General features: G+C 39.3%; 2 protein-coding genes across 2 annotated transcripts in view; one reads left to right on the top strand and one right to left on the bottom strand.

Moving 5' to 3' along the window:
- Window positions 1-4,274, top strand: part of spock3 (SPARC (osteonectin), cwcv and kazal like domains proteoglycan 3) — a 19,616-nt gene extending 15,342 nt beyond the window's left edge. The window contains exons 8-11 of the mRNA XM_034542720.1: window positions 1-205; window positions 1,118-1,180; window positions 1,304-1,441; window positions 2,051-4,274. The exon at window positions 1-205 is cut by the window's left edge and continues 17 nt beyond it. Coding sequence (XP_034398611.1) covers window positions 1-205; window positions 1,118-1,180; window positions 1,304-1,441; window positions 2,051-2,208 — 564 coding nt within the window. The 3' untranslated portion in view covers window positions 2,209-4,274. The remainder of the gene's footprint in view (window positions 206-1,117; window positions 1,181-1,303; window positions 1,442-2,050) is intronic.
- A 3,002-nt stretch (window positions 4,275-7,276) lies between these two features.
- LOC117736161 (choline transporter-like protein 1) lies at window positions 7,277-15,837 on the bottom strand. The gene is made up of 16 exons (XM_034541283.1): window positions 15,583-15,837; window positions 15,247-15,333; window positions 14,340-14,482; window positions 13,215-13,351; window positions 12,948-13,041; window positions 12,454-12,623; window positions 11,779-11,868; window positions 11,487-11,629; window positions 11,104-11,290; window positions 9,997-10,165; window positions 9,663-9,819; window positions 9,471-9,554; window positions 9,229-9,366; window positions 8,882-9,118; window positions 7,954-8,028; window positions 7,277-7,761 (listed from the first exon to the last, which is right to left on the bottom strand). The coding sequence occupies exons 1-16, from the start codon at window positions 15,604-15,606 to the stop codon at window positions 7,738-7,740; spliced, it is 1,959 nt and encodes a 652-aa protein (XP_034397174.1). The 5' UTR covers window positions 15,607-15,837; the 3' UTR covers window positions 7,277-7,737.
- Between the last annotated feature and the right edge of the window lie 1,009 nt (window positions 15,838-16,846).

The raw sequence follows: 16,846 nt of genomic DNA, 5'->3' as shown, positions 1-16,846 counted from the left end.
TCACCGATTTGTAAGGACCCTCTAGGCTGGATGTTCTCCCGGCTGGACACAAACTTTGATGTCCAGCTGGACCAATCGGAGATCAAGAGCCTCTATCTGGACAGGAACGAGCCGTGCTCTGACGCATTCTTCAAATCCTGCGATACACATGCAGACAAAGTTATAACCAACTCTGAGTGGTGCACATGCTTCCAGAGGTACACAGGTACGGTATCTCCATGCACTGACCTGCAACTCCTAAAATGCATTCACACTTGGATACGTTATTCCTTTTCATTCTCTGCATCTTGTGATGGAAGACATTAGAAGCAAAGCTCTGATTTCATACAACAATTAGGTCTTATTTTCATAGTTTTCTTATGTAACAAGAAATATGCAACCATTCTACAAACAACTAAATTATTACTCACAATGTGTTTGTTGTAAAGATCCATCACAAAAGAATGACTTTCAATTTTAACGTTGACTACTCTTAGTGTAGTTGTGCTCATACACAGCAATAAGGGATTAGTATCAACAAGCACTTTCACTTTGATCTCTAAGTTTAGTGGTTTCAAAATGTGGCTTAACTGGTGGCTTATTCAACCAGTTTGATCGCCTTATCACTCGTGACCGTTGCCCCTTCATACTTCGTTGTTCCCAAGATCAGCAGTTACTTTGGTTCATTGCACATTGTTCTGATAACTAATAGAAATTATTCTCAAAATCAAGATCCAAGTTGTCATAAACCGGAAATGTAAATGTTCTCAAATTTCTTAACAAACTTAACTATCGTAAAAAAATAAAAGACACCTTCCATTCAATCAGATTGGCATAGTCTTCTTTGATATGTACAAAATACATTATTATCCAATAACACAACCCAATACAGTACAACACACTGCGTTAGAATGCTATTGGATTAGACCAAGACGAATATTTGTTTTGTTTTTGGTAATAAAGAAACTGTATGGTTGAACCAACAGAGCTGCACTTGTAAAAGCAAAGACGAGGATAGCAAACATCACGACGAAAGCAAAAAGTACACAAAGGAAGCAAAGTTCACTCAAACAGATGCATCCCGAGAAAAGCAGACTTCTGCAGTTTGTTACCAGCCTTCTGTGTCTCTCCCGTTCAGATTCACCTTGTAAAGCAGAGCTGTCCAGTATCAACAAAAAACAAGCGGGGAAGAAACTGCTTGGTGAGACAACACAGACCTACACACACACACCTACACACACACACACACACACTCACACACTCACGCTCACACACAGTGTGTTACCCTAATTCCTTGTGTGTGTCTGTGTGTTTTGGCTTGTAGGTCAATACCTGCCATCCTGTGATGAGGAAGGTTACTACAGGTCCCACCAGTGTCACAGCAGCAGCGGCCAGTGCTGGTGTGTAGATCGCTATGGCAACGAGGTGGCCAGTTCTCGCACCCATGGCCCTGCAAACTGCGGTAGGCAAATAGTGTGTCATGTTTCAGTGTAAGAAAACAAAGAGATTATTTGCAGTTGATGCATCGTGGAGGAAATAATGCATAGATGTACACTTGATTTCCCTTTTTTGTATTGCATGACATCTGTCAGTAACCACAATATAATTGTAACATAACACTTAGATTGACAGGTTTGTTAGAGGCATATTCACTTGATTGCTAAGAGTTAGATGACGAGAGTACCACTCTCATATATGTCCATTCAATTTAAAGCTGCAGCCAGCAGCAACTGACAGAATAACTGGAAACAGGAAGCATGGCTCTTTGCAAAGGGAACAAAACCCACCCACCAACACCTCTGAAACTCACTAACTGACACATTTCTTGTTTTCTTCTAAAATAAAATAGTGTAAAGATCACAAGTTCTGGTTTAACTGGGTTCATGTACTTCTTGGCTGGGCAACTTCCTGCAGCGTTGCCCTTGTCCATAACATTGACAGGCTATGTGGCTTTATGTTAAACTAATATTGACTGTGCAGACATGAAAGTGGTGTCCATCTTCTGTGATGACTATCTACTACTTATTCCGCAAAACAACTCCTTTAATTGTAAGATGTGGTACATTTTCAGGCGTGATTCTGGAGTCTTCCGGAGACCTTGGCAGCGGAGACTCGCTGTTCACCGATGATGATGAAGATTCCTTTGTTCTCAACGACCAGGCTGGGATGGACGATGAGGACGACGAAGATGAGGATGATGACGACGACAACGACGAGTATCTGTCGTAATTTCAAAAAAAGGAAAGAAAAAAAGAAAAAAGAGAAAACTGTTTGTTTGGTCAAACTGCACGTTTCTAGGCGACTCCCCAGGCAGATACTTAATCGTACTAACAGCCTATGGACTACTCTCTGTGTATTGTTTGTTCATAAGTATAAAAAAACAAAAAAAACAATTCCTGGCAAACGTTTATGATTTCTCGTCCTCTCTAAGTATAAAATATGAGTGGTTAATGGCACTTGTGTGTCAGCCAACCAGAGAACATGGCCAGGACTAATCCACAACCAATCCAGTGTTTTGGATTTGGTCATATGTGCAAAGACCTCTCCCTTCTTTGGACAGTCCATATCTTATAGTGTGTCCTGTCCTTGTGCAGCACTCTGATGCCTAAGTCTGTTGATGCCTGAGGCGCAATGTTAAAGAGATTTCCCCTTCTTCATTCCACCATCCTCTTCCTCCCGACCCCACCTCCCTTTTTACTCCTTATCAAATGTTCCTGTGTATAGTGTGGGATGTTGATGATGTAGATAAGAGAATATTGCACTCTTTAGGTTTCTTTTGATCTTGATTTGTAATCGTGACTGTAACTGTGTGGAGGAACAAGATAAGAGTTAGACATGCTTCATTAGGAGAATTAAGAAAAGAAAAAAAAAGAAACCCAGCGAGAGTTGGATAACAATCAGAACCGACATGCTATCTGTTTTCATAGAGACACAAATCAAGTCAAATCATCTCAAAGCAACAAGACAATACAAATTACTGCTTGGCCGGTGGTGGTAGGGGGGAAATGTTATTGTTATCTATTTTTCTAATCCATTGTTGGATGAATACAGATGATGAAACAGATTTGTCGTAGCATGTCTAATACTGCGTGATGTTGTTTCAGTCTGTAGAACCAGAGGCTAAACCTTTTGTGGAACTCAAAACATAACGGAGCTCCAGGGGGAAATTGTCCCTCAAGTGTGTACAGAGGAAGCTGCACTTGCATAGTTATAAACTGCTTGAGACATAAGTCTGTGGGATAAAAAAAGAAATAGAACATGTTTAATGTCCTTTAATACGTCAGTGAGCTAAAACGAAACTTCACCACAGCTCAGAAGTGGAGTTGATGTTTTACATTTTACGTTATTTGAGCACACTGTTTAACAGAATAACTCTCTTGCAAGGTAATAAAACCACAGAGCCACAGAGACCTGGTCAAAATGTCTTGCAGGGATAAAGGGTAAGGTGTGCCTTTTACCGATAAGGACAGGCGGGGGGAATAGTAGAGAAGCATGCTTAATGGACTGACACCAGCTCGCTGTGCTCGACTGTCCAGCCCTGATACCATTTGGGTTTTGATATGGCTTGTGTTTTGGGTCTCTCTTGCGGTGATGTAACATAGGCCATATTTCAGATCTTGATTTGTTCCATAGGATCGCTAGAATGTAGAGAAGCACAGGTGAATTTAGCAGTTAAGGCATAAAGAACACTTAGATTCTGCTGGATTTGAAAATGTTTTATATATTAGTACACTGGCTTTGGTTTAGAGATCTTTGTATGAAAGACAGATGATTATCTTACAGTGTTTTGCTTTTACTTTGTTTTAAAAGCTTGATTTGTACCTGATTGTTCTAAATACTTATAGTGTATATCTGTCGGAGTTGAGAACTGAAACTGATCCCAGATGTGTCTATTCTTGACAAGTCCTGTGTCTGTTTATGCAGACCTGGGATTAAATTAGCTCCGATGTTAATTTTCAATTATTAATCTGCCTCCGGGCTTCATCTGTTGAAATTCCATGTTAAGACCTGAAAAGTGCCATCTAACTGTCCAATAGTTTAGTTTGCTGCTCCCTTCCTTCCTTTTAACTTGGAATTTCAATTCACTTTAGGAACTGGAACATGTTTCAGTCTTAAAGTGTCCTGTTTCACGAGTGTGATGACATGCAAATCATTTTAATGACCTCAGACACTGTAGCCACTCTCAACCAATCACACGTTGTCATCACAGCTCTGATATGTTTCAAGGTTATGATACAGATGCATTTTTTACAGTGTATGTATGATTTGCTGAAATAAAAGCTATATTGACCAATGTTTGCTTGACTGCGTGCTACTTGGAGAACGGACGTGAATACATACAGAAAACCTCTTGTTTCTTTGTTTCTGTTCCATGTATATTGTTTCGTTTCTGCATTTATCTGCATATATTCAGAAAAAAAGACACGCACGCTGCCTGTGGTTTGTGCTATACAAGTTGAGTAGGCTTAAATATATGAGAATGGGAGAACTGAGAAAACCCAAGTATCACAAGTTACCCCACCATTGGTGCACAGCTGTTGTTTAGAGGGGTTTATTAAAAGACACAACACCTGCCATAAAGGGAAGCTGAAAATATTATTACCAGTTTTAAAAGAGAGGAAGCTGACAGTCAGGAGTGACACACTCTCTTAGTACGTAGGCAAATGAGTTCTGGGTGCAGGAACATTACTCCATTATGTATGTGAAGAACAGGTGAATATTTTATAAACTCCCGTCACGCCCACACCATACATGTATGCATGCACAAAGCACATACAAGCACATGTAGAGCAAAACACAAACAACTCCATACTAGGCACATTCATTGACCTGGAAAAGTTGGTTTCCTTATTTTAGTTTTTTAGCTGTAAGAATTGAATTGTTTTTACACTGCCCAGTGTAAGCAGGACACAGGAAGTCACTGGGTAAATATCCAAAGTTCATTTCACACACTTTTCCTCAGCCTCTATGTGCTGACCATAGAAATGTGAAGAGATACCATCTCTGTGGCTAATTTCCACACAGCGCAGCCTGTTGTTGGAGGCCGTCCAACAATAAAAAGTCATTTGCCGGTGTATGGGGAGACAGTATGACTGAGCGCTGATGGGAAAAGCTTCAAATTGCAGGAAGCACTTATGATGTTTGGAAATCAGGTTTCTTGGATAAGCAATAACCTGTGACGCAGGTTCTTTTATCACTTCCACACTCTGCTGCGTAATGAGCTATTGTTGCTGTATGAGGTGTGAACAACCACTATGTTATTGGGCATAATATATTGATATGATAATATTGATAGGCAGTAGAAACATGTCAGTTCAAAGTGAAACGATATAACAACAAGGTCCATATAGTGGCTAGTTTTGAGCTTTTTATTGAATCACATGATCTTCATCAGCAGAAGGAGTTTGTATAGTGAAATGTCAACTTCTCCATTTCCTGAGCACAATGATCTCTGAACCTTAGTTTAGGTTTAAATAAATGCTTTTGATTTTGTATGCATTTGCCATTTCATGTACTGGTATTCAATATTTAAATAATAATAATAAAATACAATCGTTAACCTATTTTGACCATATCACTCATCCCAAATTGAGAAATTAAAAAAACTAATTAAACATGACTTGTATGGCCTTGTTCTTTTCACTCTTATTATGATTAGTTATCCGATCCTACATAAGAGGTTCACTCTCTGTTTGCATACAGCTGCATTGTGAGCTCTTTTCATTGTGGAAGTCTTGTTTGTGTGCTAAATGTAGGCGCCACTGAAAAAAAGGCCTGAGCTGAGCTGCTTATGAGGCAGTGTGGCTCACCTTAATGGTGGAGTCCCTGTTTGGTCAATACACTCTCTGACTCAGACATACAGACACTTAGCAGGATCATGTTACAACGCCTGAGTCAGCGCATACAATAAACATCCATATGGGATGGGGCAGAACGGGTTGAATGGTTGTAAACTATTAAACAGTTGAATCAGAGCATTAACGCTGCTTTCAAGAAGCAAATGATGATTTCATAAGCTGCCTGTGCAGAGAACACTGTAGGATGGCTTACATTATCTGCCATGCAAAGTAAATAAATAAAATGCACTTTAGAATATGCTGAAATGGAGATTTTAAAATGTAAAGAAAGGGAAAAAGCATGTTGAGAGATTCATTTAATATGTATTCTGAAAAGCTACAATTTTACAATATAGTGCATATAAAAACATATGTCGAATAACTTCCAAAAAGTGACATGGAATGAAAATGGCAACATCATTTATTCTCCTTAAGTGGATTCAGGGAACTCTAAACTTGTTATTGAAGCTGAAATGTCATTTTGTTCTCATTGTTTTTGAAGGGCATGACATTTAAATGCATTCAAAATGGAGATGTAATTTATTTAACAGGATTTGCTGCCCTCAGGTGGTTCCTGTCAGACCCCACAGCTTCATTCTATAACTAATGGTTTGTTACCTTTGATGCAGTTAAGGAATACTGCAATGAAAATTTTACATTTTGTGTTAAGACAACCTGAAATATCTTCAGGAACTTGGGCTGCAGTTTGGGTTATTTGTTATTGGCAGATTCTTTCCATGAATTTAGACTACTTTGATGCAGCATAAGGGCTGCTTTCCATGTGCATATTTATCAAATGAATGCTTCGTCTCCTGCACATCAGCTTTTATACTTTGTGTCAACAGACCCTGAGATTTAGGAACGACTTGACAGTGATATCTTCAACGTTGGTAGAATATCCTTTACTCAACACAATTATCAAATTGTTGCTCCATTTTTCTATTCTCTTGTATAAATAGCATTTGCACTACTTGTTACAGCTGTCGTATCATTTACAGTTTTTTGCCATTGCCATTGACTTGTGTCACAATAATAAGGACCATACCTCATGTAGCCTGTTGACCATCGATTATGAATCATTAGCACACTGTCTGCTTTACAGTTAGATATTCTAACGCTTTTTGTGAATAACTACACGCAGTTATCCACATTAGACATTCACAACTAAAAGCCTGTTGTGTGGTTTCTTTAACCACTGACGGTGAAATACGACACTCGGTTATCACCTGCACCATGAATTTGCATTTTGTTTATGTTATTTATGTGTATGTTTAAAACAGAATAATTAATTAGCTGGCCCAGGTGACTAGAAGTGATACACAGTATAATTACTGCCCATACGTGCTCTGTTATCTCAGCTGAAGTTAAGAGAAGTGGGCTACAATAGATGTGTGGCTAAAGGAGACAATATGTGACATATGGAGGAGGGTTTTATAGATTTGGAGAAAAGATAAAACATACAACTTTGTGTTTTAATTTATTTGAGTATAAAATTTGAAAAGTAATAAAACAACTTCAACAACCTTTGACAAAACACAGTTAGCCACACATTTCAAAATGTACACAAAACCATTCAAACTATAGTTAACACTAATTATGTAACAAAGATAACCAAACATGTTAAACCATGTCAAATCATTCATATTATTTAAAACTGAAATAAAAAGTAAAAATGAAGCAAACCCATCTAATTAGTATCAAAACACACCCAAATAAGCGTTTGCCCTATTACAGCTATTAGTGTCAAACTTTAAATTTAAGGTCACTCTTACTCAAAAATAAAAAAATACAACTCTCTCTTGTTGAAACTCTCTGTAGCGTCAGTATAAAAAGCATTGTTATCTTTATAACGTCCCTGGAGTGAAATGCTAGAAAGCTCTGAATGTGTCTTTTTAGTGGTTTTGGTCTTTCTGGCACTCGGTCAAGCAGAAGTCCCTTCACCTGCCTGCAAGAAATAGAATATATATCTTTATTCACTTTCATAACCACACACAACCTTATCTTATTTACTTGATCTGAGTGGGACATTAACCCAGTTGTATTTCTTTTAACATTTCCCATTGTCAAGAATATTTGCTTTCTAGCTGGACTGAAACAGCTTCCATACATTAGTACTGTTGAGAAGACGACGACTCACCATGGACTTCATCTCCCGTCCATCTCCATCACCGGGCTTGTACCAACCCATTTTCTTACTGTTCTCAACAAATTCCTAGGGAGGGAAACAAAGAGTTATAGGACAGTTATTTTACTTATTGTTCATTGTTAAGATTAAAAGTATTATGGTCAAGAATCAGAAAGCATTGGGGCTTGAGGCAAAAATGGACCTTCAAGTTAATATGTCCAAGAAATAAAAAATGTCAGTGACCAACTATTCATACATGAATTTGCACAAAATGTTCCCCATGATCACTGTGAATGATTCACTGCAAGTTCTGGATTATAAATATGGACAGTCTCTCATCGTAAATAAATAGCCATGCTGCCTGAAGCAGGTGAGAATGTGAGGACTGCCTAACCAGGTAGAAGAAGAACTAATCACCAAAATAAAATCAATAAAAAACATCCGACACTCAAAACAATGAGTCTCATGCAAGACCTTTTCAGATTTGTCAACTCTCTTAACCGGATACATTCGTAGTAAATCGCTCCCCGAGCACTCAACACATAAGGCTCCATGTTCCACACCAAAAGAAAAAGAGATTCAAGTCTGCTTTCAGATGTCAGTGGTGGTATCAGGGTGGCAAAATAGCCAGAAAATATTAATAGTATGTCTGACAAGGATGTGTCATCAGAGCAGCGCTGTGCTGTGACAGACATTAGAGTGGATGGTCGTACATAAAGTTTGATGCTTAAAAACTCCTTTCTGAAACAAAGCAATCCATGACGAATATGAGATGCGGTCAAGCGAGGGGACAATTAGAGTTATTAGATCGGAGAATATTATGGACTATAGTCTCTGCTTCTTAAACTCACTGGGGACGAAACATGCCCTCTGAATAAATATAATACATATAATGGTGTTACTTCATTAGTTTTTTACCCTTTCCACACTATCCTCTCACCATTAAGGCCTTGTCCATGTAGTACTCGTGTCCAGGGCTGCCATCGTTGTACTTTGTGTCCACAGCGAAGCAGAGGAAGAGAACGTCAACCACATTCTCAAAGACCGAAAGAAAAGTGTGAGCCACCAAGAAGGCAAACAGACAGACAATGAGGAGCGGCAGCACCCACACGGTGTAGTCCCTCTGGTAGTTCAGGGCCAGGACGCCGGCGAAAGCCGTACAGGAAACGACAAGCACCTGAGAGAGGAGATATAAAACTCGTTAAAAACATTAAGCGCAATTTGGTTTGAAGGAGTCGCTCACGTAATACATTTTTGTTCGTGGACAACGCAGCAGAGTGTGACTACCTTTGCCAAGAAGAGGACAAAGTCGCCCACAGTGTTGATGGCGGCCACTCGGAGGGCATTCTCCACCAGGATCAGGAAAGCGTCACGGGCAGAGGTGCAGAAACTGGTGCTGTTAATGGCCGTCGCAGTGTAAGCGTTCTGAAATGATGCGATATGGACATGTGCGCCGTCAATACGCGGAACCTTATTTCCACCATACAGTTGACGAGATTTCCTTCCTCCGTGAATCTGAAATGACTTACTTGATTTAAGTATGCAAGGCACTTCTCAAGACACCACAGACAGCAGACGCAAGCTTTCAGCATGCAACGAGCACACGCGTTCTCCTATGAAAAATTAAGGACAAACTGAATTAAAATGTATGTTAAAATGTACGTGTATGGCCATCGTGGAGTTTTTGAGTTTGTAGCACTTTGCTTAATTTCACGGCTCACCTTTCCTTTGAGCTGGCTGTGGACATACATTAGGATGAGACGAGGGATCTTAACAAGCGTGATGATGAAGGAGCCTTTGGCCAGAGTACCAAGATGGTAGCGGATGGTACGTGCCATGGAGGAGAGGATGGGAGTTATTGGCAACTGGGACTTGTTCCTGAAGTAAATTAGAGAGAGAGAGAGAGAGAGAGAGAGAGAGAGAGAGAGAGAGAGAAGCCATGTTTGTAATTATACAGCCTAAAAAAAGAAAACGATCAGATAAACATCACAGCAAAGACAACGTTAATCGTCCATGTGATAAACTACAAATGACATCCTGTTTCTTCTTTCATACCTTGTGAAGTAGTAGGTGACCACAGCTCCGGCGATGGTCATCTGCTGGAAGGCCAGTATGAACTCATTGATCCAGATGAGACCCACAGCGTGATACCACACCATGTACTGAAGAGGCCCTTGCATTTGATATTCAACAACACCCGTCGAGTTGTTTTTTACTGGTGTCCCTGTGGAGGAACACAAGCGTGAGTTTGGGTCGAATGTTTTGCTGATCAGTCAAGAGTAATTTTACACAATCTCCTGTTCATGCCTCAATATTTCCTTGATATTTTGGAGCATGCTTGCCAGAAACTAGTGCAATACATTGTACCTGTTTGTATGACTGACTACCTTTTCTCTGCTGTTCTTCATGAACACAATTCCCAAATTGGCCAAAGATTGTATTTGTATTCCTTTTTTTTTACAATTATATTGTGCAACAGCTCCTACTAATATTTGCCACACTTCTGTGGGGGTGAAGGTCAAACAAGTTACACATTTCATCTTACTAATGTAACCAAAAGACATGGTTTAAGCTTCATTATACAATATATGTCATCGCTAATGCATTGTGAAGAGATTTCACTGCTATTGAAATTAAATCAATAATATAATTTCCTACATTTGAATACTTACCAAAAAAAGTTTCTTAAAAATCCTAATTTCTTTTCAAAAGAATGCAATTTTTCACAAAGATTTTCTTTTTTTCTGAAAAATGCTTTCTTATGAAAAGAAATGAGGATTTTAAAAATAGAACTGTAAGAAGTTTTGACAGTATTTTTTGCTGGCCTCCATTTGAATAAAACGTTGCTGAATTATAAATCCACAGTAGAAAAGAGAAGTGGGAGATGAAGAAAGAAGTTGTTCTCATGCTCCATCCTCCCACATCACACAAGATTCCAAATGTGGGAGTTTGTTCATGCCACGAAACCAAGACAAAATGTCACAACTACCAAACCTAATATTCTACTTGTTTGGGAAATGCTACTACTGACACATCTGATGCTAGACACGTGTCTGTGTGCTGCATTGATAATAAATGCCAATGCTGAAGCATACAAAAATGTATGATTCTCACGTAAATGGAATACTCAAATTGGAACTCCCGAGGAGCTTTAGTCCTCACCTGAAATCCCGAGAGAGAGAAGCACAGTGATCCAGTAGACCCAGAAGAGCATGAGGCAGATGAAGGTCCAGAAAGGCTGCAGGGCCAGCAGGGGAAGGTGGATAAACACCTTACCAGCCACATGGAACAGGGAGATGGTGAGAGCCACGCGCTTCCTCATGAAGAACATCACAAGCAGGAGAACCACCTGGAGGGTTACACAAAGACTAGTGATCAAGTGATTCATGCATTGAATGGAGCTGTAGAGTTTAGGAATTCAATTTGAACACGTAGACCTTGCACAAAAGCACATCAATTCAACTTTATTTAACCCTGTTTAAATCCCACTGTTTACTAGTACTATGGGTTACTGTATCACCAAATTCATGTACACTCAGACATACCGTGAAAATTGTAGCAACAATTGCATACACAAGCAGTGCCTTAACATTGTCCGAGGCCACTTCTTTCCCAAACACCGATAAGGCATTATTATCAAGGGCTTTCCTGTGGTCCGCATAGAGCCACCAGAGGACACCGGTCCCACCTGCAACAGATCAGAGCAGAAAAGAGTTCAAGTATCACCTGAATATAAAAACATCCTGAGCCGTGTCTTGTGTCAACATGTTGTAATTAAGACACAAAAGGAATTAAGTGTGTCGGTACGACAATATGTATGCTGCTTCAGAAAGTTACCGATAGAGCCGATGATTACCAGGACCGTCAGAATCCACACCAGTACTTTAGAGATGTAACGAATGACGACCATCATGATCAGGGACAGCACTGAGAAAAAGAACACATCATTTGAATACATCGAACACGACTAACATCTGTTAGTAGTGTTTTATTACATGTACAGCAAGCTACAGAAAAGTGCTGATTTTATGGCATTGTAAGGTTTGATAAAATACTGCCTTATCTTAATAATTATCTTATAAATAATACAGGCTATGCAATACAATTAAATGAGAAAGGCCCAGATAAACTCTGTGCTGTTATGAATGGTGCAGCCATGACATTCAATACAACCACACCAGACAGATCAAATAATTGAGATGAAAAGAGATAAACTTGGGATCCCTTCTATCTTTTTGCTGTAGAAATGGGAGGAGTTAGAGCAGACCTCAAATTAATACTGCCCGTGGGCTAAACTTCAGCGGATACAATGTCTGTAACCACTCAGACATTTCCTGTTGTTTTAATGACAAAAATAGTGTTGCTTCCAAAAGTTGCCTTCCTACTGAATCCTCATGAGTAATTACGGTTGTGCAGTGGGCGCAGCAAAAGAAAAAAACAAAGAAAACAGTCATTTATCATTGGATAAAAACAATTCATCATGTGTCTAAAATAATTCCAGATGTGTTATACCTAAAGCCAGCACACAAAGGCCCATTATGATCTCCTTGCTGGCCATCACCCCGGCGATGACGCGGCGCAGCACACTGTTGTCACTGACGAATGTAATGAAGGCCTGGGCGAATTCAGCATAGCAGCCGATATCCACAGGAACGCAGCGGCGGAGTAGTGGGACAGACTTACTACAAACAAGAAGAACAAGAAGAACACGGGCTAAACCATTAGTTAGGAATACACCTTAAGCAGTGGAATACAGTCTATGTCCCTTTTTGGTCCTGGAATGTGTACATGTAGGTTAGGCTACGGGGCACAGTGGTGTGACATGTTGTTTTGGAATCAACCACTGAAATACATAATTAAACAAATTAACAAATGACTGAATGAATGGTAGAGTTTCTGTATTCATGATGTTTGTTTGAACTCACAAGTGATGTCATCGCTCTTCCCACCAACTTCCCACTCTTCAAGTCTCTTAACTAAAAACCTAACAGGACGCACTTAGTTACCTTGGAGGAACAGGGAGTTTGGGACATTTCGTGGATCTCTCTGAATGACTCGTGTATCTTGTAGGAGAAATATCGTAGGAGCAGAGATGAGATCCTGTCAACAGAAAAAACCCAAAATGAGATTAGATGTTAAAAATATTCAAAACATGTCTGCAAGTAATTGTATTGGTATGTCATACTGTATGTATCCCATATTAGTCCAACATTTTTAATAAATACATGTAAATATCAAGTGAACTAAAACTCAAAATGTGTGACTCTTCTCACCGTTATTTAGAGCAAACTGCTTTAAATCACTGAGAGTCTTCAGTTCAGAAGCGGGACATTTGGAGACACACAGGGCAACGGACTTGATCTTCCTGTTAATTAAGTCAAGGTTGCATGGTTCTAAAAAGAAAACATACCTGATGGGAAGAAGAAAAAAAAAATCTGAATTATTAAGTGGTTACATTTTCCCTTGAACCAAATATCAGTACATTTGATTCTTACTACGCCAGTGGGAACTGTTCCGTCGGGGCCGAAAATAAAAGATGGTGACATTTGCTACCCTCTCGCACAGATCCGTCTTTGTAGCTGAAACGCCTTTTATTCAAAGCCTCCATGGACAATCGGCCCATCAATAAAGCGTGACCCATTGTTCCAGTAAGACTGGGCCTACAGGCTGCATGCTGATGGAAAGCTACAGCCCAAAAGTAGGAATACAATAAAAGACTTTTCACATAAATTATGACAAGAGGAGAACATATTTGCGACAATTCTATTAACGGGGTAAAAAACACATTATACCAGTCTTTCTTATTGACAAGTTATTTAAAATAAATAAAGGAGATATGTTCTTAAACTATGCTATTCAAACATGAGTCTGTGTAACTCAGCATTTCTGATTTTAATATACATTAACCTTCTGACAGATGACATCCAATATTCTCTTCAATTTACACACATTAAGTTGCTCACACAGACCAAACATGGGACTGTCCTGGACAGAGAACTCAGAATGTGTCATTTTCAGGAGAATGTAAGTGTGTCTTGGTCCGGACCGCTCAACGGTCTCAACTATGTAAGCCAGAGAGGGAAGTGAAGTGTTTACAAATGCAGTGACCGGTTGATTGAAGCAAATTAGATTAGGATTACATGATGCAATCCTTGCATGCAAACAAGCAATGCTGAACGCCTTCTTCTGTGACACCAACACTCAGAGGGCAAAAGAGGTCTCAACTTAAAAGTACTGAATCTATAACTAAATGTTCTGCTACCGTCGGCGATCCGCTCAGGAAAACAGAGCAAAGGAAAATACTTTTTCAGCACAGCAGGGATTCAATGCATCTTCAACAAATAAATAAATAAACATCTATGGCACATGTTAAGTCATTTGTAATCAATCGGACTAACTTGTTTTCCTTCATGTCCCGGCCACTGAGGGGCACTCCCTCGATCTTGGTGTTATTCTTGCCACAGGTGTTGCCATAACTGTCATATCCAGAGATGAGCCTGGAGGTGGCTCCTGTGGCGATGGGAAAGGCACAAATGCACACCTGCAGGCGACACAGAAACAGGAATTTAATTTGCCAATTTGTCACCTGCACTTTGGCTCCAGTTTTACAGTAAACCGACAGTAACTAAAACTAAAGCAGTGCATCATTCCTGCAAAAGATATCTTCATAAAGACTAGAATTTTCCGTTTTTGTTGAAACAGTTTGAAGAGGTGTTGGTTCAGTGTTGATGTCATTTTAGAGGATGTATATTGTAGTGCGGTTGAACTTATTTTTGTTACACTCACATGTATTGATTATTATCTGAAATTAGGGGTGGATTGAATAGGATAAACATCTCTCAGTGTAACACTGTGTAATTCAACCGCACCGCAGATGACAGCCTGGGAAGTTGAATCAACACTTGGCTTTAGCCCAACCTGAGTTTATGACATGGCTCAGGCTGTTATGAAAAGATTACCAACTTCATTTCTAGCATAATTTGGCCAATATATGCAAGCCAGTAATAGACAGACATGCATAAATACAGAACAAGGTCAGTTTATTATGCGCTTCTGCCAAATAAAATGAATTGTATTTTTATTTTTTTTTAATACTTCAACAATGCAATAAAACAGCTACACAAACTACAGTCTCCAAAAAGACCATGCAATTGAATAAACATCTAAAAAGATCAACAACAAAAATAATATCTATATGTCTACCCTCGTGAATAAAAGACGTATAGCACATTTGTTGTATTAAATTAAAGCTTCAGCTGGGTGGTCAAATAACAAGTAAAAAGGCACATTCAACAGAAACCTTACCATCCCAATACAAAACAACAGGAATATGATGAGCCATGGGATGTCCGTGCAGCTGCGCTCTTTCAGCGGTTTCCAGTCACGTTTGCTCTGCAAAGGCATAAATGACAAAGACAGTCACAGATTTACAGATGTCCGTGATTCTTGTTGTTGTGACTGCGGTGCAGTAGCTTTCCCGCTCGTCCCACAGCAGCAGACAAATCCCGGACTTGTAAAACAAGCAGCTGCTGCTGAAGAAGTGACGCTTCCGCCCCACGTTGACCCAAAGTCTTCAGCGAAACGCGTGACAGTCAGTTTTGCAGCAGTAACATAACTTCCATCAGATCGGAGCTGACTTACCTCGGTGCTGTTGCAACATCCCATTGTGAACAACTTGAGCTAACTTTCACGAAAACAAAACTTGAAGTGCACTTGTTTCAGCTCATTTCCCGTTTGCTTTTCCCTTTTCTTTCTTTCTTCCTACCTACACAAATATGCAGCTCTGTTTGTGAACTTGTTCAATTCTGCAACAAACGCCCATTTAGGAGACTCCAGCTGCAGGTAAACGCGGAAGAAGTCAACTGTAGTATGATGCCTTCAAGGGCTATCGGAAATATCTTATTATAATTTAAGAAATACCACAGTAGGCGAGATAAAACAATTAGCAGCTGTTGTTGCCATCGGTGCTTTCTTTTGCTTTTTGTGTGTATTTGCCACTTGAGTAGTTGTGCGAAACATTGACAACCACACCACAAAGAAACATGAGCTTTGTTGAAAGAATATCTCAGTAATTGTGAATCTCTTCAGTTTCCTCATAAATAGCTAGTCGGATGATGTGTAATGATGATGTATAATAAAACACAAAATAACAACTCAGGATTATTCAAAACATATTATGACACCGTATACATGCAAAGTGTTGGGTGACAGCAACTGCTTTAATAATTGCATTATTATAATGCAATAAGTAGCTTTAATATCGCATTGTAAATACAATTAATGTTACTATTATCATTATTGTTATTATCGTTGTCATTATTATTATCATTAATGTTCCATAAAAAGTGAAGTCCCTGCGGGATTTAGAAAGTTACAAGGTGCAGTGAAAGCAGCATAACTTTGTCTGTTGACACGAAGTATGCAGCCTAGAGTCGTAAAAAGGGAGGGTCGCTCCAGCGGAACTTCAAAACCTTTGTTAGTCACGTGATTTAGACTTTAGATCGTACTTGGCAGGCAATTTCAATGCGTCTATGGTGGTCGGGGGCGGGGGGCATATTACATTTAAGAATTTAAATAATAAAGGAAATGAAAATGTCAAAATAAAATAAAAATGAAAGTGTGTATAAAGATTTTAGATTTGTGCTAATTAGTGGTTAATAAATGAATCGATTTAGAATAATCATATAAAGAAGCAACATACGCATTTAGAAACATCAATTTTATTCATTTTTAAAGTAAAATGTGCTAATATTTGAAGATTAGTAAGGTTAACAGCTAGAGTTACCTGCCTTGTTGTCATATTTTAGGCTAAAGTTCCATTGTTAAAAGGTACAGAATGACATTTGGTGGCATCTAGTGTTGAGGTGGCAGATTGCAAGCAACAAGATACCCCTCCGGTCATCCC

The sequence above is a fragment of the Cyclopterus lumpus genome, chromosome 1 (genome assembly GCF_009769545.1).
Source record: "Cyclopterus lumpus isolate fCycLum1 chromosome 1, fCycLum1.pri, whole genome shotgun sequence".
NCBI classification, from domain to species: Eukaryota; Metazoa; Chordata; class Actinopteri; order Perciformes; family Cyclopteridae; genus Cyclopterus; species Cyclopterus lumpus.
The sequence above is the reverse complement of the archived record's forward strand: the minus strand, read 5'-3'. Positions and strand labels throughout refer to the sequence as shown.